The 23,474-nt window shown below is 43.0% G+C and overlaps 1 protein-coding gene across 1 annotated transcript in view; it reads right to left on the bottom strand.

Annotated features, from left to right (window-relative positions):
* Positions 1-23,474, bottom strand: part of RUNX2 (RUNX family transcription factor 2) — a 215,120-nt gene that overhangs the window by 86,092 nt on the left and 105,554 nt on the right. Inside the window, exons 6-7 of the mRNA XM_053937709.1 lie at positions 15,923-16,096; positions 7,069-7,230 (exon numbers count right to left, since the gene is read on the bottom strand). Coding sequence (XP_053793684.1) covers positions 7,069-7,230; positions 15,923-16,096 — 336 coding nt within the window. The remainder of the gene's footprint in view (positions 1-7,068; positions 7,231-15,922; positions 16,097-23,474) is intronic.

Below are 23,474 nucleotides of genomic sequence, written 5' to 3' on the forward strand. Positions count from 1 at the left end.
CTGCCTTCATTTTTCCTGTTTATTTCCTCTCCCAACAGCCGTTTTAAGTAAGTGAAAAGGGCTTAAAGACACGCATTGTAACATTCAAACATCTGAAAACCAGCTCGCTTGTTTTACCACCTAAATATGGACATAGGTGCCTAATTTGAGGCCACCCACGCTAGAAAAATTTGAGGTAGGGATCATGCAACGCATCTTCTGGACAATTACTCCAATGAGAGATTCAGCCCAGTGGAGAGGCTGCTACTGAAAGCCCACAGATGAGTGCCAAGGTGCTGAGATTCCCAGGTGGCACCAAGTGGGCAGGAGACTAAAAATGGAAAACCTGCGGTAAACAAAATAAATAGAACCACTAAAAAATAATGGGGAAAAAAAAAAAAAAAAGGAAGGCGAGTTACATGTTTAGGGAAGGCAGCAAAATGAGCGGGTTGTTTCTGAAGACCTGAGCTCCCCCAAGTTCTTTGCTTTGCCTTGACTCAGTTTCATCTCGCAGGGAAAGCACTGAACATTAGCAAGGCGAAATGGAGACAGAGACAACCTTGAGTCTTTTGGCTTCTATTTAATTAAAAGAAAAAAAAAAAAAAAGAAGAAGACAGAGTGAAAATTGTTACAGTCACCAAGAAAAACATCCCAGCATAGCGAGCACACCAGAAACCGAGCTGGCTTCTTGGGTTTGCCAAGAGCCTGAGACAATATTGCTGAAGCGTGAACTGCTCATTCATTGCAGGGGCTGCTCACACCAGGGCCATGCTGGCAATAGCCATGGCATTAACTGTTTCTCTGCTTCCCACAGCACAGAAAGAAGAAAAGAATTGTGTTTTGGAGACAGCACTAGTGCCTTCCCTTATGAAAGGTCCCAGCTTGAAATTTCCTTATTACCCACAACATTTAATCAAGTTAGCAGGAATTAAGGATGAAAGCACAGCTACTTCCATGGCTGCAGTTTCTACTTAGTTGTTGTAAAGTTTTCTGAGCTCCTTAGGAGAAGACAAACAACCTTTCTTTCTAAAAGTTGTTTCAAAGACCAAATTCCCCCAAAAAGGAAAAATCCTAGTTAAAAAAAACATGTGAGTACATGACACTAGCAAAATCCAAGGTAATTCACACACAGGGTGAGAAACCCAAGATGACAACCAGTACAGGACCCAAAGAAAAAAATGTCCATCACGGTCGCCTCTTTCTCATTGGCATACAAATACTAAATCCAGAGGTTCAGCTGGAGCTGCTTCCATTCCATGTGTTTTTTTATTATATGATTTTTAGACTAACAAAAATGAAAATTAAATTGTGTAAAAAATCAGTATTGTCCCTGATTAAGGCATGTCTGGCATTGCATTTATACTTGCCAGCCATCAGTGAGCTGGGAGAACAGGAAGGTTTCTTGAATTTCAGTTTGAGATGAGGGACCAGGATGGCTCAAAACATTGTAGTGATTTATCTACAGAGCGAGACAAATTAATGGGAAAGTTTGGCTATACATGAACTAGCAAACAGGGTCAGGGCACATTCTCTGGCTCTAAATCTAGTCAGGATGGTCTGGCCACAGATGTAACGCTAAATCTTGACTCCATAATGGGGTGGCTGACTCTGAGCTGCCCACAGGAGCAGGTTCAGGACTCTGCTCATTTCCAAACCACAACTGGGACCTGTTTGCAACCATGCTGGCCAACCCCACTCAACACCAGCCTTGCTGACAGCTTAACAGTACTGGCATTTAACAGTCCAGCCCTACCACTGTGTAATTTATTGGTGAGATACCACTTTCTGGCCATTTTAGTTCAGAGGGATGGGTCTGCAGACTTCTTTTGTTTAGGGCCTGATCCCAGCATCTCCCTCCTCTATCTCAGCATGCCTCTACTCAATAACACCGTAAATATAATGACATTCCCCACCCTGCATCTTATGGGGAATCCAGCTAGTGGGACAGCAATGTCTGGGCATGGTGGCACATCCCCAACTGACAAATATCTAGGAAGAGTCCAGCCCAGGCCTGGAAAAGGCAGGTTTGGTAATTTGTCTTGCTATTTAGATTCAGTTTTAATTTTCTCATTTGTCATATGGAACCTGTCAAACACAGACAGAATCTTCCACAGTCAGCACTGAATGTATTTGTGGTACACCTGCATGACAGGTCCTCCAGCATCTGAAGATCTTGACCCTGAAAGTCTCTATCAATGGTGAAGCAAAAAGTAAGAGACTCGTGTTCAGGCAGAAGGGTGAGTAAGTCCAGGAAAAGTGTAGGGGAAGAATAATCCTTCTCAGGATTCTCAACAAAATTAAAATCAAGCTCAAACCCTTAAACAGCGGAGAAGGTTGAGGTCAGGGTGAGGTAGGGTTAAACCAGGACTAGAGTGCAATTAGGCTGTGATATGGATATGTTTATGGGACAGTTAAGCTGTCTCTTAAATCACCTCAGCAAAGGCAGACTATCAGATCATACGTGCCTGTACTTGAACTACTCACCTAGGCTCGCCTCAGAGACAAACAGACTCTTCCCAGGCACTGCCAGGGACAAGCACAGATCACCTGCAGACAGGTCAAGTCCTGAAAATGTCACTTTGTCCCCGTTGATTCAAAAGGGATTTGGAGGTGAGTGTCTCAGGAATAGATATCTGCCCTGGGGACTTCTATATCCATCCCTCCTTCACCTGCCTGGGAGCAGCCCTCTTTTTACTGCAAGAACAACCAGACCTGTACTCCCTGCTCTGAACCTTCCATGTGGGCAGGACTTGCTGGATCAGCCCCAAAGTGTTATGTAAAATGGCTGTGATGTGTATATTTATATGAATCATATACATTAATTGCATAATAGTCACCCATGCTCCCCATCCCACATGCACTTTGGTTATGCATAGGACACAAAGACTGAGTGCATTCACTATGAATCATGCAATAAGACTACATCCCTCAGGCAAACTCTCTCTAAAACGACCCTTTTCTTATATTCCCATGGCTTCCACTACAATATTATTTAATTAAGAAAATTAATCTTCTGGGCCACCAACTTTCACTGTCTTCTGGGGAAGTCTGAACAAACAGACATTTTAATAAAATATGGAGAATCCTGCTCTTTTTATGATTGGAACATTAAGGTAAGGCAATTCATGGCCTCGTGAACTTGTTTCTTTATTTTTTCTTGATATGAATGTGAAACTTCTGGACTAGAAAGATCATTGTTTCAAAAGTTGCATGAGTGATGCCAGATAATTCTTTTTTTTTTTTTTATTGCTTTTCAGCTTGTGCTGTTGAATACTGCCCAAATACCTGGGATATATCATTGATTAGCTGTAGAGCAGTGCAAACAGAGCAGTGACCCCAAGTTGGAGAATATAGAAGATGAATGCTTGCAGTTTGGCAGCCATGGGCACACATGTGCACGTGCCTGCAGCATGCATGCCAACCTGCCAGTAGCGCAAAGAAATCATCTGAGACACTGACACAACCAGTTCAGCTGCATTGCAGCAGCTGCCTGAGGAGCTCCTTGGGGTTGCAGCCTGCTGCCCTTTTCTCCTCTCCTATGGGATGAGGAACTCCATGCACTGCTATGGCAGTGCCCCACCACATCCTGTCCTGCAGCCCCAAACCTCTTCTGATGCTCAGCCTAATCTGGGGTTGAAACACTGGCAATCTCATCACCAAAATTCATGGAATCATTAAGGTTGGAAAACACCACCATGTCCAACCCAGCAGCACCATGTCCAACATTAAACCATGTCCCTAAGGGCCACATCCATGTGCCTTTTGAACACTTCCAGGGATGGTGACTCCACCACTGCCTTGGGCAGCCTGTTCCTTTGCCTGACCACCATTTCAGTGAAGAATTTTTTCCTAATATCCAATCTAAACCTCCTCTGGTGCAACTTCAGGCCATTTCCTCTCATCCTATCACTTGTTACTTGGGAGCAGAGCCTGACCCTCACCTGTCTGCACCTTCTTGTCAGGGAGTTGTAGAGAGTGAGAAGGTCCCCTCTCACCCTCCTCTTCTTCAGGCTGAGCCCCCCCAGCTCCCTCAGCTGCTTCTCCTCAGACCTGTGCTCCAGACCCTTCCCCAGCTCCGTTCCCTTCTCTGGACACGCTCCAGCCCCTCAAGATCTTTCATGTTATGAGGGTCCCAAAACTGAGCAGAGGATTCAAGGTATGGCCTCACCAGTGCCCAGCATGGGGGGATGGTCACTGTCCTGGTCCTGCTGCCACACCATACAGGCCAGGTGCTTTTGGCCTTCTTGTCCACGTGGGCACACTGCTGGCTCATGTATCCATCCCAAGATGGAGAAGAACACCACCACTTTGGCCATAGGATGAGTGTTGTTTTGGTCAAAGGAAAATGATTAAAAGTAGCCCTTGAGGGCTGCCACTGACAATAAAACCAGGAGCCACTCCTGCTTTATTGGATGGAATATTTTCAACATCTGGGTGAGAATAACTTTAGCAGTTGTGCAGGTAAAGCCATGGAGGCTCGTGGAAAGGCTGGGTAACGTGAAATTAGGGCAGATAGGAAGTTCTGTGCCTGTAGGTGTGACAGCCAAGGCTAAGGGGGCCTTTTACTCATTTTTCCTCCTGCATGATGTTAAGCAACAGGCAGTAAATATGGCATTCATTAAAATGACCTTGTATACTTTTAACAGCCTCAATAATCAGATTTCTTCCACTCTATCGGAAAGCGACTTTTTTATTCAAGGCCTTATAAAACTCTAATTTCTCCCTCATGCTTTAAAAATGCCTGAAGTTTTCTAAGGATTTTAGTGTTTCTTTGCAGTAATTTTCTACCCTCTTCAAAGTTCTGTTCTCTTCCTAAATATGCATTAAGTAACTGAGTGGAGATTTGCATTTCTTTGAGTGTGAGTGATAAACTGCTTGCTGTGTGGGGCAACTTTAAACTTGCATTTCTCTCTCTCTTTAGATATAGGAGGTGTTGGATGCTGCCCTCCCTCCCTGTGGCACTGCCAATGAAACCCTTGAGAGGCACTGTCAAGTTTGCAACTGAGGCTGCAATGTGCCTGCTTGCATCCTGAGCATCTGAGTGGTTCCTTCAGCCAGGAATGCCTCTCTCTAGTTCTGAGTAGAGCATTTCTATTCTGAATTTCCATTTCTGTCAGCAAACACTGCACACAACCTCTGGCACTTGTGGAAGATCAAAGTCCCTTTTTCACTCTTGAATCTAACTGGAAGCAAGATCCGCACGCTGGGAAAAGGTCAGGGCATTGCAGAGGCATCGCTCGAGCCCTAGAAAGATGAAGGACAAGAAGCGCAAAGGCAACTGGCCATAGAGCACGGCAGGAAAGTTCAGTCCACGGCCACACAACACAGCCAGGTCTTTTAGTCACTCTCTGCCTGTGCCCACATGCCAGGCGCTCACGTCTGAATACACACAGACAAGCAAGGGCTGCAGGGCAAGCATGCGGCGTGCAGCTGCCAGGTCCCAGCCGAGCCTCTCCTGCAGGTATTGCCGCAGGCACGATTGCAAAAATAATCCATTCGACAACACAGACCATCAGGAGGCTCTGACTCAAAGGGAACCTGTTTCAGGCAAAACAAAGCATTTCCTCAGCATCAAGCCGATCGAGTTTTTTGACCCAAGTCAGGGTGTTGCATGGAGAGCCCGCAGGAACCTGCTCCAAAACCCTCCAGCTCTCAGCCCACATGGAGATCTTTGGCATCTCTGTGAAGGCAGAGTGCACTAGGGCTGCAGAGGGGTTTGCAGCTGGCTGTTTGAGAAACAAAGCTTCCCTCCTCCAAGATGAAAGAAATCAAGGAGTCTATGCTAATCAAATCCTCCACGCCTGCTGGCTGCAGTTCAGCTTGTCAGGGATGCAGCTCAGTGGAGTGATCAACATTTCCAGTGCTATGAGCTTGGTGGAAGGGGAAAACACAACAGCAAGAAATTCACCTGGCTGGGAATCAAACAGGTGTATGGCAGCAGCATCCAAGATTATAATAATATCTTGCAAACATGCAAAAAATAGATGTAATAAGACTGATTCTTTGGTTTTCATTAATGAATCATAAAGGCTCTCTTTACATTACACATGCTTTTTTGGCATACGCTGCTAATATTTCCACACTTGCAAGGTTGGAGTTTTAAAACTGAGCCTCCCTCCCCTAAGGTTCCTCATTTTTGGCAAGAGGTACAAGGTGACTGTGTGCCATGACAGGCTCTCTCTTACTTTGGGGCAATCAGATTACTTTACACAGATGGTTTTATCACTGAGACCATTAGAGGTGAATTGCACAATATATAAATGTGCATTTGTTTGGTAAAAAATGTCTCAGTTCCTCACTACTGTCTTGTCTATATTCCTAAATGTATTTCCTCTCTCCTGCATCATTCCAAGGCACAATTTGTTCAGTCTTTACCTTTAAGTGACTCAACTTGTTTCTGATAGGTTTCTTAAGTACATATTAACTAAGGAAACAGTCTTTCTTGAGCTACTGGATTGAAATACAGGAGAATGAACCTCAGCCATAACTACTGAAGAAATAAAGGCATCTATCTGTCAGGATGCCTAACAACACACAGACCACAAAGGTAAAGCACCAAAAAACAGAGAGCATAACATTTACTTTAAAACACGGAATCACAGAATGGTTTGGGTTGGAAGGGACCTTAAGATCCTCTTGTTCCAACCCCCCTGCCATATGCAGGGACACCTACTAGACCAAGTTGCTCCAAGGCCCATCCAACCTGGCCTTGGACACTTCCAGGGATGGGGCAGCCACAGCTTTTCTGTGCCAGTACCTAATTACATGCAAGTAAATATCCTTTTGTAGGGAAAATAAAAAAAAAAATTTAAAAAAAAATAAAGAGAGAATTTGTTCAAAGAATCAGGTTCACAATTAAAAATTAATCTGATCTGAAATGGATTTAAAGTTATTAGAGAGAGACATTCTCAGAGCAACATAGCAGCTCTTCCACATTGGAAAAAAAAGGGATTTTGAATCCTGCCTGCCATGCAGGAATCACTGCTGAGGTTTGCTCTCCTTGCCAAAGTTTGTCTGAGGCCACGGAGGCAGCCGCTGCCTGTCTTGCTCCTCTCTGCATAATTGTTTTAGGCAAAACAGAGTCTTTACCTGAGAGGCGTCTGGGCACATCGGTAATGGCTGGAAGTCCTGTGCCTCGAGTGGAGGACAGGGGAGTTGTGGAGTGAATGGACGGTGAAGTCATCTGGCTCAAGTAGGATGGGTAAGACTGGTCATAGGACCATGGCGGGGATGACTGCGCCTGCCTGGGGTCTAGGGGGAAAAAAAACAAAAAAAAAAAACAAAAAAAAAAGAGAATTTTTTTTTTTAAATAAGAAAAATTTTAGGGTATCAACAGCCTAATTGAAAGAAGTGGGATTACTGAACATACACACATCAGTACTATGAAGAGTGAGAATGTAATGAAATACAACTTGCTCCTCAACACTCAGCCCTTTCAGGTCTTGGTCTGTGCTTTTCCCTCCCCAGAACAATTTCTGTGGGAAATGAACAGACCAGAGAGCAGAGTTTTAAAAGGTCTAGAAGCTGGGATGCAAATTCCTCATGTCTTTCTTCCAATATGTTATACCAAGAGTTCCCAGTCCTCCAGGAATCATAAAGAGAAGCAGACAACAAGAATGAGCCCCAGGTCTGATCTTAGGAAGTGGACTTCATGGAATCATGGAATCGTAGAATCATTACAGTTGGAAAAGACCTCTAAGACCACTGAGTCCAGCACTGCCAGGTCTACTGCCAAACCATGTCCCTAAGCATCACAGCTACAAGTTTTTTAAACACTTCCAGGGATGGTGACTCTACCACTTTCCTGGGCAGCCTGTTCCAAAGCCTGAGCAACCTTTGAGTGAAGAAAATTTTCATAAGATCCCATCTAAATCTCCCCTGGCACAACCTAAGGCCGTTTCCTTCAGAGGTAGGTAGACTCTACAGTCAGCACTTGGCACGCCTGTCAAGCTGTTATCCAGTTCAAACATCACACAGTAGTGTTTTCAGTGCTGAAAATACTACCCAAAGAGAAAAATGTCATTAATCTTATCAGCATCCATCCAAAAAATGTCACATTTGGATGCTGGCCCAATTACTTACAGTACCCTCAATTACAAAATATGAAACCAAATGGTTTAGGATAACTATCAGAAGCTAATGATACCTTTCGATATATTTGCAACACCTCATTATGGAGGAAATTATTTTTAGGATAAACACTGATCAATTTTTGCTGAAGCACTGGTAGAAGGAGACCTAGTTTTACTCACTGATGTTTGGATTTATAAACCATTTTCTCTCAGCTAATATCTGATGATAAAGATACTACTGAATACATCATAAATTATGCTTTTTATTTCCTTACGTTGACAAAATCGAAGCACTTTCAACCCCAAAGTCTGTTTGGAGCACTACACAATAAACAGAAAACTATCTCTGGACTAGCTCACAGAAACTGTAGCACATCCCTTCAAATCCTGCCCACTATTTTCAGGAAAGCATATTGATCTGGAGAACCTGCTCTATCAGAACACTGTGCTAAAGCCCTGCTTTGCAGACAGCAATGTGACAGCCACATGGCATAAGCAAAGGCTCTTTTTCAGGAAAGTCAACTTTTTTTTCTTTTTTTAACTCCTTTCCCTGCTCTTCCACATAGCAAAATCTTGTAGTTTCAGCTACTTCTTGTTTATTATTTCTCTTCAGACATGATTTGTTTGAAGAAATGTCTGGAAAGCAGATACTTCCTTGAAGCAAAATAACTATATAGATATATAGATTAAAAAAACACTTTTCAATTTAATTTTAAGAGGATTTTCCTGGAGTTTGCCATTTATATTAGAGCTGAGTAATATCAATGGTTAACATAAACTTCTCAGAAATCCAAAGGACACTTGATCATTAAATGTAATGAACTTCTTTGTTTTAACAATTTCAAGGCCAGGGTTGTATAGATTGGCACAGGTTCAAATCTGACTGACTGCTCATTGTTACATCTGATATTGACATATTTCTCTGCCTCATTCCACTACGATAATTCACCATACAGTCAATGGTAAATGATCTTTGAATGGCAACAGAAAGCCTAGGTTTGCTGGAAAAACAATCTTAAAATTAATGGTGTGTTAGGAGCACAATTTCAAATCCAAGATCCTTCAAACTCCAAGACCTTTTCAATCTCTGCTTCTGAATCGAAAACAGGGCCCCTAAAGCTTTGGGTTTAGGTCAGCTCCACTGCTAGGAAGAAATAACATAGCAGGTAAAGGCTGGAAAAAAAGTTATAGTAGAGGATGTCTTTACATCATTTTGGTCTAAGATGGTGGAAAGCTCAGAAAAAGAGGTGCCTTTCTGGAGGCTCATGCCACTCCTGGTAGTGTAATCCTCATGGCACAAGAACTTCTTGAGCATCTCTGGCACTCTCATCACTTTGAACACCCATGCTAGACTTGGTTTTAAACTTAATACCCTTAATCTAGCAACTGTGAATGTGTGGACACAAGAATGACAAATAGCAAAAAGTGGTCTTTTGAAGGCTCATGTGGTTTTCAAAACAGTATCTCATACTGCACTGTCAGAAGCAGCATATAGGGCTGGATGGACCATCACTTGAGCCCAAAGCATATCATATATTCTTTCAACATCTACCTCAAATACATCACTCTTCCCAGGGAACAGGAAATAATGAAGAGGAAAATCTTTAACCAAATTGAACATTAGATGATTCATCAGAGCTCAGTGGCTGAGGAGGAGGTCACAATACCTCAGGCCAGAGAGTTACTGCGATTCCTCCGCACCATGGCTGAGGTCATGGTCGAGGCAGGGTGGGAAATATTGCCCTGGGGCTGACTGGCTCAAGATATCTTTGACCCGTTAGAAAACCAGAAAGTGAAAATACAAGTTTCACCAGATCCCAGAGCAAATGCCCTAAAGCCAGCCCTTGCTGCCTGATGGTGGTCAAGGTTTGCATGGACGGGAGAGAAGAGAGTGGTGAAACACCGTCGCCTTGCCAAGTCAAAGGTGAGCTGTGAGCCCACAGGGCAAACATCACTGCTCAGCAGCATTGCCCAATTCACAGTGAAAAATGCCACGAGGCAGAGCCCAGAGCTTCCCCAGATAGTCCCTGAAGGTGGACACACAGCTCATGTGGCACCCTCTGGTTCACATGGAGATGGTCCTTGCAATGGTGCTGGAGCAGTGGCTTTGGCTGCTGAGGCCCACCAGACCATCTCTTCTGGTCCCACACACCATCAAACCTCCAGGGGGAAAGGAGGGTGCTGGGGACACCACAGGGATGTGCCAGCTGCCACAACAGCACTTGCAGGGCGGATCCACACAGATGCTTCTGAGGCAAACATGAGGCCCTTAAGAGGTTCACCTCCTCCTTGCTCTGGCCCAGAAGGACTATACTATAGAATGACTATTTAACACATACTATTGGGGAAGAATCTGTGAGGTGATTTGTGAGAGGTTTTCCTTGGCCTCCTACACCACAGGCCAACTTCCCTACTGTTTCTGGCTGGTGGCCTTCCACGTGTCCAAGGATCCCTGCTAGCCAGGGACTTTGCACCATCACCCAAAGCACCACATGCTCTGCAGGCATGGCAGAACTTCACATCACAAAAAAGCCCAGAACAGATGAGAAACCTTAAAGCTCTGAGTGCATGTGGATTCCCCTCTAAAGGAATCCCTCCAAAACAAGGAAAAATACTTAATATAAAAATAAAATTAGCTTATCAGGAGAAAGCCACCCTCATTCCCACATGGCAGCCATGGGGAAGGGCTAACAGAGCATTCAATAACAGTGAAGGAGTCAGAGGGCCACTCTGAGCTGGCATTTACACTCGAAAACTTTGGAGTGATTACTAAAAGCAGTCCTCCTTTTGTAAACATTTCTGTTATGCCTGCGTGGGTGTGAGGGGAAGTGCAGCTCTCAGCGTATTCCTTCACAGCAGGGCATATTGTGGGTATGCTGAGACAGCCTGGGCACAGTTCAGCTGAAACAAATCAGCAGGGCGAGGCCTAAACTAATCTGCAAACAGCTCCATCCTGTTTGTGCTTCCAGGTGAACCTCCACAAAGCAGGAAATATTGAGTATTGCATATTATTTTGTGTCTAGGTTTTGCTGTCACATTTATAGTCACGGGATATATGCAGGGTTCTTGACCTTTGTTGTCTTTGACTGACTGCATTAAATGGATTGTGGATATTGATGCTTAATGGACAATAAGAGTCCTTAAAATTTAGTCCAAGAGTAGATGCACCACATAAAACTAAAATTAAAAAGGAAAGAAAAAAAAAGGCCATCTAGTGACCCATTCTCCCACCAGTGACATTGGCTTTCCAGTATTACAGCTTCTCTTATTCCAACAGAAATTATCACAGAATCATACAACAGTTTGGGTTGGAAGGAACCTTAAAGATCATCTAGTTCCAAATCCCCTGACATGGAGAGGGACACCTTCCATATTCTGAAGTGTCAATGGAGAGAAGCAAAAACCTGCAAATATCCCTGAAGAACAATTTTTTTTCACTACTTTGGCATTGGATTGTGAAGTACACTGATTTTCTATAGGAAAAAAAAACAATTCCCCCTTTTCCAAGCTGAGTTACATGACCAGAGCATGATCACAGGCTGGCAGCTCCTTGGTGTACTGTCTATAATACCCAGACATCACATGCATCACACTCTCATTTAAACCCAGCCACCAGCTCTAGCTCTGACTGCTGCTGGTTGGATTAGTGCTAGTGCCAATAGTAAAAAACAAGCTGTCTGGAGCTATCTTTGGTAAACACTTAGAGCAAATATCCTCCCTTCTGATCTTAACAAAGCCAAGATGACTTTCTGCATGAGTAACTCAACTATTGTTGTAACACCAACCCAGCAAAACAACAACAGCAGAATGCAACCTTCTTCCCTTCTCTAACTCTTTTTTAGGCATCTTTAAAAGCCCAAGGCTTCATCTGAATTGCCCAGTTCAATCAACAAAGTCAAATACAGTGGAGTTACACCCCAATGTACAGAAAAGTAATTGAGACCAGATTTTGGCCTGAAGAACCTCTAAATCCATTTCTCCTCCCACCCCTCCAAGAGTCACATTTTTGAAAATAAAAAAAAAAAAAAAAACTCAGTGAATCATGCCAGTGGGCAGCTAAGTTTTAAAAGGGGGTAGAGGGAAATAAAATAATAATAGGAGGGGTGCAAGATTTATGAAATGGAGGTCCACAATGGCAACTTGCCAGTCAACCAGAGGATGCAATCAATCTGCATAAAATACAGCAGGCTGCAGATTCAGTTTCCACTGTCCCTGAAGTCAGTCCCTGTCTGTCAGTGAGGATGTATCCCCTCACTATCTTCCTGTTAAGCCGGCTCTGAAGACTTTAAATCTGCTTAAAAAATTATGAGAAATGGAATCATAACATCCCTGAAGTGCATGGAGAAGGGGAAAAGGAAAAGGGAAGAAAGTGAAGGTTTCGCAGGACTTGTCTTTGAAGGCTGTTATTTCAGTGATGAAAGTCAGAGGTTGCCTATAGATCAGCCAGTGCCACAGTGGTGATGGAGCATGAAACCTCACTTAACTCCCACTTTGCTGTCCCCGCAGCCCAGCCAATGGGGTCCTCACACCAACCACATTCCTGCCATTACACCTGTGGCTTTTCCTGGCCTACAGAAGCTAATCCTCACCAGTTGCATCTTAAAAAAAAACAAGTTTTCCTCGTCTCATACTGGAACACTGATGCAACAGCTCAGTGTCTGAATGGGAATGTAATCGGATACATGAACAAGTTGCATGAGCCCGTTAGGGAAAGGGGAAAAAAATAAAAAAAGCAAATATACCAGTGAACAAATGTGAATGGACAGGATTCCTGATTTATGGGCAGCAAGCAGGGTTCAAATTGGATCTGCACTGCCTCAGCAAAGGCAGCTGCTTATTGGACCATTTGTTTTTTAATCACCCTTCGATGTAGCTTTTGCTGAATCCTAGTTAAAATGCCATGTTGAATAAGGGCAACTCTGTGCCTTGTCCTGCCACAGCCCAGTCCTGTGGTAGGTTAAGGACTGTGCTGTGATTTGTACAACCTGTACTCTGATACTCCAGGAAAATAAACACAACCTAGACAGAGAAAAGAAATATAAGAGTGAACCCTAAAGTGCTGAGTTCTTTCAGACTCAGGTGTGGGTCAGCCAGGCTTTAAATAATATGTCTGTTTAATCATGCAATAGCTATGCAAGGCCTCAAGTGGAACAAAGCAAAATGTGCTGACTAGCAATAATATGGATATTGTGTTGGAAACCAGTATTTACTGTTCCAGTTATTAGAAATTTATTATTTTCCCTAAATAAAAATTAGGCAAAGAGAGAATGAAACCATGGTATTTCTAAAGGAATGTGTGGTTAATTCCAATAAAGGTAATTAAAAAATCCTGGTTTTCAGACAGAAGGGTCTATTCCCCTTTTAACATATACCCAAGGCAGTGCTTATGTTAAGAAGCCAGTGACATTCCGAGTATCCCACTACAACAAGGAAACTGGTGTTGAAGGACAGACCAACACTCCCTATCACCACACCAAGCAGCAATTTCCCACTCAACACCTGACCAAAGGGTGCCTTGTCCATGGCATCACCTTTATCTCTCCTTGACATGGTTTGTGTAGCAAAGAGTACTCATCCATCCCACAAGAAGGATCCCAGAATAGGGACTGTCTGCAAAAAAGCATCCCAGCACTTTGGTGGAACATCAGAGCACAATGAGCTTTACAGATTACAATCAAGGTCCCGAAGAGCACCCAAAAGCTTGGTGGAAAGCTAGTGCAATTCCCAGAGCTCGCGCCCATGTTACATGTATCAGACCACTTATTCACTACAAAGTCCTCACTATTCTGGGGGAAAACAGAGCAATTTGGGATTCTAATGTATCCCATAAACTTGAATTTATACAACAATAAAAGCATATAATCCACAAGAGATGGGAAATCCAGCCTGCATCCCTCATCTCACTTCTCTCTGCCCTACCAGCACTGCATCGTCTCTCTCTCGATGAAGTCTCAGCTGGTGCTGCCTTAAATTTGCAGAGAAGGCAGAGAATGCCACACAGCTTTGTTTCCAGTCAGGCTTATTGAAAGCTCATCTGAAGTTTTCATCTCCCAGATCTGTAAATGCTGCTGCTGCCTCATAACGAGGCAGAGAAGTAGTCTATTAATCAAAGCCAGCAGAACATTTTCTACAGGAGGCACTTATGTGAGGGAGACCAGCATATGAGGTTACACTTAGTTAGGAAGAAAATTACAAGGGGATCTCAGTTCTTGTGCTTCAGGGCATAAGCTGATCACCAGATGGGGTCAGGAAGAATTTCACCCTCTTTCGTTCCTAGATATAGAGTTGCACAATAGGTAAACTATGGAGGCACAAGGAAGAAGGAAAAAAACCTGCTTATAGCCTGGATTTCCCCCCTGCTTTCTTGGGAACCATGTCTACAAACATTGCCAGACAGAAGACTTGGTTAGAAAAAAATATTGTGTTTTAGTTTGGCAGTTCTTACCCAGAAAACGATATGCACAAGAGCCCTGACTTCACATGTCCAATGAACAAAATATGAAGACTAGCCAAAAAAACCTGCTCTGGGAAGCTGGGGGGCAGCAGGTACCATGTAATGGGTACAATCAGCATATTTAATATGTTATAAACATTTTACACTAGTTAAAGTTAGACTTCTAGATCTGGGAGAACTTTGCCACAGCTCATGAGAACGATTTTTTTTTTTTTCTTTTTTTTTTTGTTGCAATTCCTTGAGTGCTTTGGGCTCAAATTAACTCACTTACTTCTCTTTCTTACTGCAAATTAATAAACCGGTTGAACTTAAAAAAAGAAGGAAAAGAAAGAAGAAAGCCACAACACTTTGTTAAAACCACTGAGTTTCAGCTGGTATCATGTCAAAACCACTTGAAACATGAAACTAGAAATCTTCCTAGGTTGACTCAAAGAGTATGTCTATAGTAGGAGTGCTTTACCAGGAAAGGAATGCTGGTGTAAAATGCTGGCAAAGGACTCTGCTGTGGATGCAACTGTAGCAGCAGAAGTGAGTATTAAAGCAGTCTAGGGAATTGAGCCAAGAGCTTTGTTGACAGACTTGTATCTAGGTGAATTTCTCCAACAATTCTAACAATGGGTCAGGGGTAACACCTCTTTACATCCTGGATAGACACAAACATGTCAGCACAAATTTAGAATCTAGAAATGCCCAAAGTTAGATAGAAGTTGTTTTGAATCTCTTTTGAAAAATTTAATCAGCTCTGACTTTAGAAAGAACAACTTTGCTTTATTTTGTAGGCTTCACTGTTTTGCTGCAAACTTCTGGCATAGCTGCAGTTAAACATCTTATTTCAGCCTTCTAATCTGTGACACATGGTGGGTGCTTTATGATTTCTCTCAGCACAATGAAATCTGTCTCTCAGCAGGCAATCATAAATGTTGCATACAAGCCTCATGAGCAACCTTTGGAGATTTCTCTGTAACCCAGTTTGTTTTGTTGTAACCGTGGTCAGCAGTGGTGGTGGAAGGAAACCACCATGTGAGAAGATTGTATTATTATTCTGATAAAAAGACCATTAAGTGCTGGCTGCTTCCCTTAACACGACTGCAAAATAACAAGGCTGAATAAAAATGTTGATTCTATTGTACACTAAAGGTACTATTGCAACATGGAGAAGGCAGAGCAACGTGGCAGTTAGAATTTCACCAGATCCCTACTCAAATGACCTGGATTGACTATTTTAGATTTATGGCAAAAATATATTAAAAAAAATTACATTTTCAGCTTCAAGCACTATAGAAAAATCCACTTCCCACCTAGCTTTGCTTGGAGAACATCCCCCACTCTGTAACTTTGACTGCAGCTGAGACACAAATATCCATAAGCAATTACTACCAATGCCTGTGCAAGTCAAACCTATGGTTCTGTCTCTTACCTGTAATCTGACTCTGTCCTTGTGGATTAAAAGGACTTGGTGCAGAGTTCAGAGAGGGCCGTGGGCTCTGGGTCGGGACCCCTACTCTCATACTGGGATGAGGAATGCGCCCTAAATCACTGAGGCGCTCAGAGAACAAACTAGGTTTAGAGTCATCAAGCTTCTGTCTGTGCCCTGGAAACAGCAAATCATAAAATAAAAGCGTTAATAACAAGATTTAGTAATTTAACACACCCCCAAAGAAACCCCAAAATGGTCTCTAAGGACCTCTTACTAGATTTAATGGATTTACAGGTATCTCAGCTACCCCCAATAACACAGAAACATTGTGAGGGGGTTGTGTTTTGGACATGGTTGTGCTGGTGAAAACCTTATCAAGCACAGCTGTGCCCATACACGTGTAACATACTACAATTTGGATCAAAATAAGTACTTATCAGGACACCCACACAAGGTCTTTTTTTTTTTTTTCCTTTTGCTACCTTAACTACTCAAGGTAGTTAAAGAGGCAAACTTTCCCTTCCAAAAGCAAACCTCATATGTACCTACAACTTATCAACTGAGACAATTACTCCATGCCTGGTTCAGATGTTGTGGATTTTTGCTAAGAAAATGCAATCTTTTCTTCTCCCCTTTTTTTTTTTTTCTTTAACTCTGTTATAGTTAGTCATTAGCTTTCATTCCTCTGGGAGATTTTCCAAAAAGTAATTAGTCCCTGTCAGTTGAGAAGAGCAGTATCCAAGGAAAACCTCCAAGGCTGCTGGCCAGGACAGGGCCCTACACACCCTTGCATGGTTAGCTTTCCTCAGTGCTCCTACTGCACTCACCCAAAACAGGCCAACTGCCCCTGGATATATTTGGAACACTCATTTAGGGGTGTTTTGCTGACAAAATATGAAGGGGGAAAATGGCAAAAGCACTGGGATGCCCCCCGTGGTCCTGCTTATGTTGTCATTGAGAGGTTTCAAGAGCAAGGGCTTTGCTTCTCTAATGGTTGTATTTTTGCTCCTAGGTTTAATTTCTTTCCAAAGGATGCTCATTGTCCGATGGTGCCTTTGAACGTGAGCTGCAGAAGGTGTTATTTCTATCATTCAGCACAGGGAGAAAAAGGCATGCATAGAGATTAAGGACAGGACTAATTTTACTTAACTTTAGCCATTCATAAATCAGGCATCTAGTCTAAACTCTTCTAATGTAGACTTCCTCTTTGGTTAATGGAAAGAAATAGCTACTTCCAGAGGGCAATTCATCTCATTTGTCTCTGACAGTCGCCTTAAAACAGCATGATTCACCTCCTCAATTTGCTTTCTCTTCCTTCTCTGATCAGAGAGGGAGCACACATGACTGGTTTAATTAGACACCCTCGCCATTAGTCAATGTTAAATGGAATGAAGCCTACCCTAAGTTACAGATCAAGGTCACACAAAAAGCCTCTGGCAGAGCAGAAAGGGGGACCCAGACTCCTTGATTTCAACCCAGAACCACATCTGCCTCCATCCCTAAAAGCAGTACTGGGGCACTGGCACAAGCAATAATTGGGGGGGATATTTTAATGCTTTCAGCAATAGAAAGGGTCCCTGGTACAGTTTGGGCTTGAACTCTTTCAAAAATCACCAGTGGCTTGAGATAATCCATGTTGTCCCTCAGCAGTATGAATATAGCCATCTGTCTGGAGTCTACAAGAGTTCAGCTCTGCAGACATGGGAAGATTCTCCCAACCAATTCCAATACTGTTTAATTTATTTTAGAAGCAGAAATGAGGCCACTGAACCTTGAGATTGAACTATCTGGCTACCACTGGTAAAAAAAAAAAGCTTTTTAATAATAATTCTCACCACAGTACTGAGTACATGGGTTCACACCATCTGATTGGTACCACAGTGCCAACATGACACATAGGCAATGCAATATCCAATCTAAATAAATCCAGACTGGATTCAGAGAAACCATAGCTCTAGACAGAGAAGGATTCAGGTTGGGAGATGAGGGGAAACTTGATGGGATTTAACTCTGGAGAAACTTCTCTAGCAATTTAAAAAAAATAATTAGCTGACCCATAATTTGGTACTTTGAAGTCTGGGTTTTCTCCCCTGTAATGACTCAGTCTAAAAGCACGGGGTAGGCAGAAACCTTCTCCTTAGGGAGAAAGTGCTATTCCATGTTACAGCCGCCATTGGTGCCTACTCCTCTCTTCAGAAAGAATCAATTACATTAAATAGGGAATGATTTTTTGGCTTGTAAAAACTCCATAATAGCAGCTTAATTAACAGGATTACATCCAAACTCTAGTCTTCAGCATTATATTCTCAATCCATTTAAACTAAGATTTGTACAAGTTGGGTGCTGCTAAATGTGACGAAATTACTTTTACATACACATGCAGTCAGTATTCTCTTAGGATTTCTCCCTCTTCTTTTCCTCCACCATTTTTATGTATTTGCTTTTCCCATCGCTAGTCATATTTTCCACTCTGTTTTTTAAAGACATCTCCTTCCCCTCTGTTTTTCTCTTCTGCTTATTCCTGATCATGCTTTGGTAAATTGAGCAACCTGGGATAGTGGAAGGTGTCCCTGCCCATGGCAGGGGTTTGGAACGAGATGATCTTTAAGTCCCCTTTCAACCTAAACCATTCTGGGATTTTGTGAAATTCAAGAGGTCTCAAAATAAGGCAAATGTGATAAGCCCATCTCAGGTCTCACACACAGAGTCAATTTTATCTGGGAATGAATTCACTCCCAAAGTGAATTGTATTCAGAATTTCTGTAGAAAAAATCCTGTGCTATGTTCACGTAGTGACCTTTTAACTAAAGAACAACTAACAAACTGGTGGATAATCTATTTCAACTGTCCTCAGGTAACTCAATGAATAACTGACTACACAGGTCACCACCACTCCTGCACTAACCTGTGCCAGATAACCCTCAGCCTTGTTTTCATCACATTCTGTTTGGTCATACATAAATTTGTTGGAAGAGACTTTATACTAAATTATATGTATTATAGCAGAGCTCTGGATAACAGAGCACTTTAGGATGGGCAGGGAAGAAAAAAAGAAAAAAATAGAGGAAAAAAAAAAAAAAAAGAAGGGGCATACAGGAAGAAGAAAAACTATTTCCACATCTGGTTGAATTGAAATGATCTATAGATGTGTGGGTTGGGGTGTTGCCACTTCCCCCCCACCCACCCAAAAAAAAAGAGAAAAGTATGGAAGAGAGAGCTCTATGCACATCTGGAAGACCCCAGGCATCAATGGAACTGCAAGTCCCCAGAAACCAGCAAGGGGCCAAAGGCAGACTTGCCTTCCCCTTCTGGACATTTAAAATTTAGGGTTGTAACACGGAGTCATGTTGTGACAAAGGGATCCACAGAAGGAGCCACAGTCCCCGAGTGAAATATCCCAGGGAGACAAGATGACATTGCAGCTTTGCACATTATGGGTTACTCTTCTTTGATAAAGGCTGAGACGTGCTCACACTGAAAGTAAGCAGGAAACTCAACAGAACTTTTGTATGCAGGAGGTGCTTACAAAGGCGTGTGGGCAATTTAAATAAATGTCCTGCCTTGATTTCTGTGCAGGAAAAAAAAAAATCCTGTTAAATATGGAGGAGCCATGAGGTATGGGCTGAAAACACTCTAAAAAGACCTTCTGAGTAGCACATAAGCACAGGAATGAAATATGTGATACATGTTTAAAACTCATTCCACAAGCTGCTTTTCATCTCTCATTGATATATGTGTCCGTTGACAGAGAAATTCCTGATCCCAGGGGAGTGTGCTAAGAAAAGCTGTATTCCTCAGTCTCAGCACTGAGGCATAATTTTATTTCAAGAAAAAAGATGAGGGTAGCAAGTGTGGATAGCTGAGGGAGAATCCATGATCTGCTGCAGCAGTGAGTACATCAAAAAGCAATATAAAAGCTATGTGAAGAGTAGAATAAAATAGTGTTACAGCTACCCCAATGCGTGCAACACTTCATTTAGTGCCTGTTGCTCTGTTGCAAAGATGAATTTGTAGAATGGATTGGGCTTGGAGGGGAAAAAATGCTTGTGGACATAAGCAGTCTTGGATGTGAAATGTTGTCAAAAATAAATGGAAGCTGACCCGTAAGTCTCTGATTAAGGATGGGACCCAGTGGCCACTGGAAAAGATCAGGTCACCAGTGAGGAGATGGGAAAGAGATGAGAAAAACTGAGAGTTCAAAGAAGCTGTTCTGATTTGTCTGCTGGCACAGTACAAAACATGCTGTATATCAGAAATCCAGTGTTTGCTCCAAAATAACAAGAAATTTTCTGATCTTTTACCACTGCTCAGCTGTTTCAAGCCAAACACCAACCTGAGTATAAATTTCTGGAGACAGAAACATTGTCATTAATCCCCTCCAGTGCCAAATGTGGCCATTTTACATTAATAAAATCAGTATTGAGAGTGCTATAAGGTCAGTGAAAACTGCAGCCAGCCAGTCAGTGCCTGTGCTGCTGCTTCTGCTCACCAGCCCAGCACAGCCTCAGAACATGTTCGTGTGGCCCATGGAAGCTGATGTTCAATTATCACATCCCAGGCATGGCAGAAGATGTGAGAAGTCTTCATCTCCAGTTTAATCATTTCAGTTTAAACTAAGCAAAGGACTGTCTCCCAGATCAAAGCAAGGCAATCTTGAGTCTGCTGGATGTGGTAACTGGAAAGGGACGTGAGCTTGTCTCTCATCACTGAACTTCCACTGCTCTGCTGGAGAAGGCAAGATGTAAATCGGTCTGTGGAAGAGGCTGACTTGCAGAATGTAAATGTGGTGTTGATGCTTGAAGATTTTTACCTCCTCAGGGAGGAGGAGTGTGTGTTTTTATCTTCCAGCTTGTGGGTGTGGAACTGAAAACTAATCAGATTATGCTACACGTGGCTTTGCCAGATGCTGACACTCAGGGACTCCCTTTCTTTGTACCGTGTACACCACCCACCAGCTTTTTTGTGTGTTTTTTTTTTTTTTTCCTGGTACCCAGGAGATCTGGTTACCAGATTTGCAGCAGATGCTTTTATCACTCTCCACTGGGCTAGCTATTTTCAGTCATCACCCAGTTGTATCTTTTTCTGCTTTTGCCTTAACAAGAAGTATTGTGGGAGTCAGGTGTCTCCATAAAAGAGCCAAGAGATGGCAGAAAGGTCATGGCAGTAAGAGCCTGGGCTGTCACCTGCTGGAGACACATTTTCTGGGACATCCCCCCCCCAGCAGAATTGAAGGGGATGACCCATTGTGAAATGCCACCATGGCTTCTGTTAGCTCTATGCCACGAATGCGCTCAGTACCACATAGTGAACTTTGGAGTCATTCCATGGAGTGACTACAGCTGGAAAAGGTAGACAAAAATACTTTGAACTCAAGGGCTATAACCAAGGATTTCTACAGCTTTGGGTTCAGTGAACGAACAGGAAAAGGGACTTTTCTTCAGGTTAAGGGGTGGCAGAAAGTAGAAGAATCACCCGGTTCATGACCTATGAATCTGTGGTCTGTGCACCTCTGTCTCTTGACTCCAAGAGAAACACAACAGAGATCAAGAGCCTAAGTTTAGATTATTCCCACTGTTCTCCAAAGGTGAAGTGCTTTAAAAACTTAAAGAATGGGCACATTTTTTCCTACTAACTGTGTATGTTTTTGAGACAGGCGCTCTGATTTTTTCTCTTTTAACCCTGGAACACCAGCAGCATTCCAGTGTACTTTGTTGCATCTACTCCTCTGCATACACATTGTAGAAGACAATTTCACACCACAAAAAAGGCAAGCTACCTGTCCTCTGAATTTTGTCACAAATTCTCCTTAAATTGTCTTTGCAGATCTACCTGCATTTCATCCTGTTTGGTCTTGTGGATTAGGGGTAACTGGAAGGTACTGATATGGGCGTGACTGAATTCAGCTACAGGCTGATAAAGCTGAAGTCGAGGGACTCACATTAAAGGAGTTGAGACCTGAGCCTAAGGCTTCCTAACAGCTGTTGTGCAGGGACTGAATAATGCTGAGCATTCACCATGAAGCAAAAATATTCACTGTTCTGTTACAAATTTCAGACAATACTTTACTGCAGCAAGATGTCACTCCAAAGCAATGTCAATCTATGCACTGGAGGTAAAAATAAGGGAGCCATAAACCAGAAAGCCAGAAGATTCACATTAGCTCTTAGCAAGGAAAAAAACGTCTGAAGAAAGTTGTGAGGTTCCCTCTTGTGTCCCTTGTCTTGTGACAAATTGTCATTGGGCTGATTTCTCCCCACCCAGTCCTACTGAATGCACCCAATCCAAAGTTCATGGAAAAAAAAAACCCAAAACACAAGAGCCAAACAATTTTTGCCCAGGAAAGGAGAAAGCTTGGAACCCTTCCAGTCTCTTAGGTAAAGACACAATTATGAGAAGAAAAATATAATCCACCCAAGAGACATAATTACATAATTAGGCCATAGGCTGTGCATAGGAAAGGTTCTTATAGTTCATAAAACAAGGAGCTACATAGGTGCAGTAACTGTAGTTAATTCACTCAATGAAGAAAAAAAAAAAAAAGTTTGTTTTCTAAATAGCTAAGGGCACCAGTTTGCATTAGACTGGGAGTTTAGTCTTCTGACTGTACACAGAGCCCTGTTCGTGCCAACAGGAGTCACTCAGGCACAGGCAGAAAACAGGCCCCTGTCTCTTTTTGTTCTTAAAAAAGACATATTTTTACCCACAGCAGCTAAGGCCTGTACCTGAAACTACTGCAGAGAAAAGGCAATAATAAAGACAGATGAATGCACACAGTGGAGGGGCTCCACAGTGAAACATGTCTAGTGTGTTTCCATTTGCCAAAATCCTAATGACCCCCTCCTCCCTGACTCCTGCTCTGCAGACTACTGGTATGGGTCCAAAAGGGCCAGATCCAGATCCTGGGGGAATCAGGGACATTTCCATCTTCCCAGAGCTGTGGCTCCTACGCTGGGTGAGCAGAGGCAGAGGGAGGTTGGAACTTCAGCACTGAGGATGAGCCTATGGAGCATCTCTAGTGTCAATGGTCATCTCCCCACTGATTTACTGGGAGCAAAGGAAATGTCCTCTCAGCCCATCCTGCCAGGACAAAAAGGGTAGTTGGAGGGAGAAAAGACAGGAAGGGTGAAAAGAAATGACCCATGGGGGTGTAACCTGTGTCCCTTTGTACCTGTGGGAATGACTCTAAACCTTTGGGGATACAAAGTTTTCTAAACTTCAGCTGGGGACCATGAAGAGCACATACCCAGCTGAAAGGTAGACCCAGAGGCTGGGGGTTTCAGCAAACTGCAACAGCTGCAAAGGAGCTTCCTGCTCACAGAATTTCTCTACACAGTGAGGTGAAAAATGCCTCCTTGGAGCAGGGCTCCAGGCTGCTCGTTTGGCAGCCGAGGGACTGATGGGGGCAGGTGGCAGGGGCCGAGCTGGTCAGGCACTGCAAAGGGAAGGCTGTATTAAAGCAGCAAAATTGGAAGATTTAACAAATGAAAACAAAACGGTGCTTTGAGAAAAAGGACAGGCTGAACAGGAAAGGGCTCGAGTGGGTTTGCTTTTG

This window comes from Vidua chalybeata, chromosome 3, assembly GCF_026979565.1.
Source record: "Vidua chalybeata isolate OUT-0048 chromosome 3, bVidCha1 merged haplotype, whole genome shotgun sequence".
NCBI lineage: Eukaryota > Metazoa > Chordata > Aves > Passeriformes > Viduidae > Vidua > Vidua chalybeata.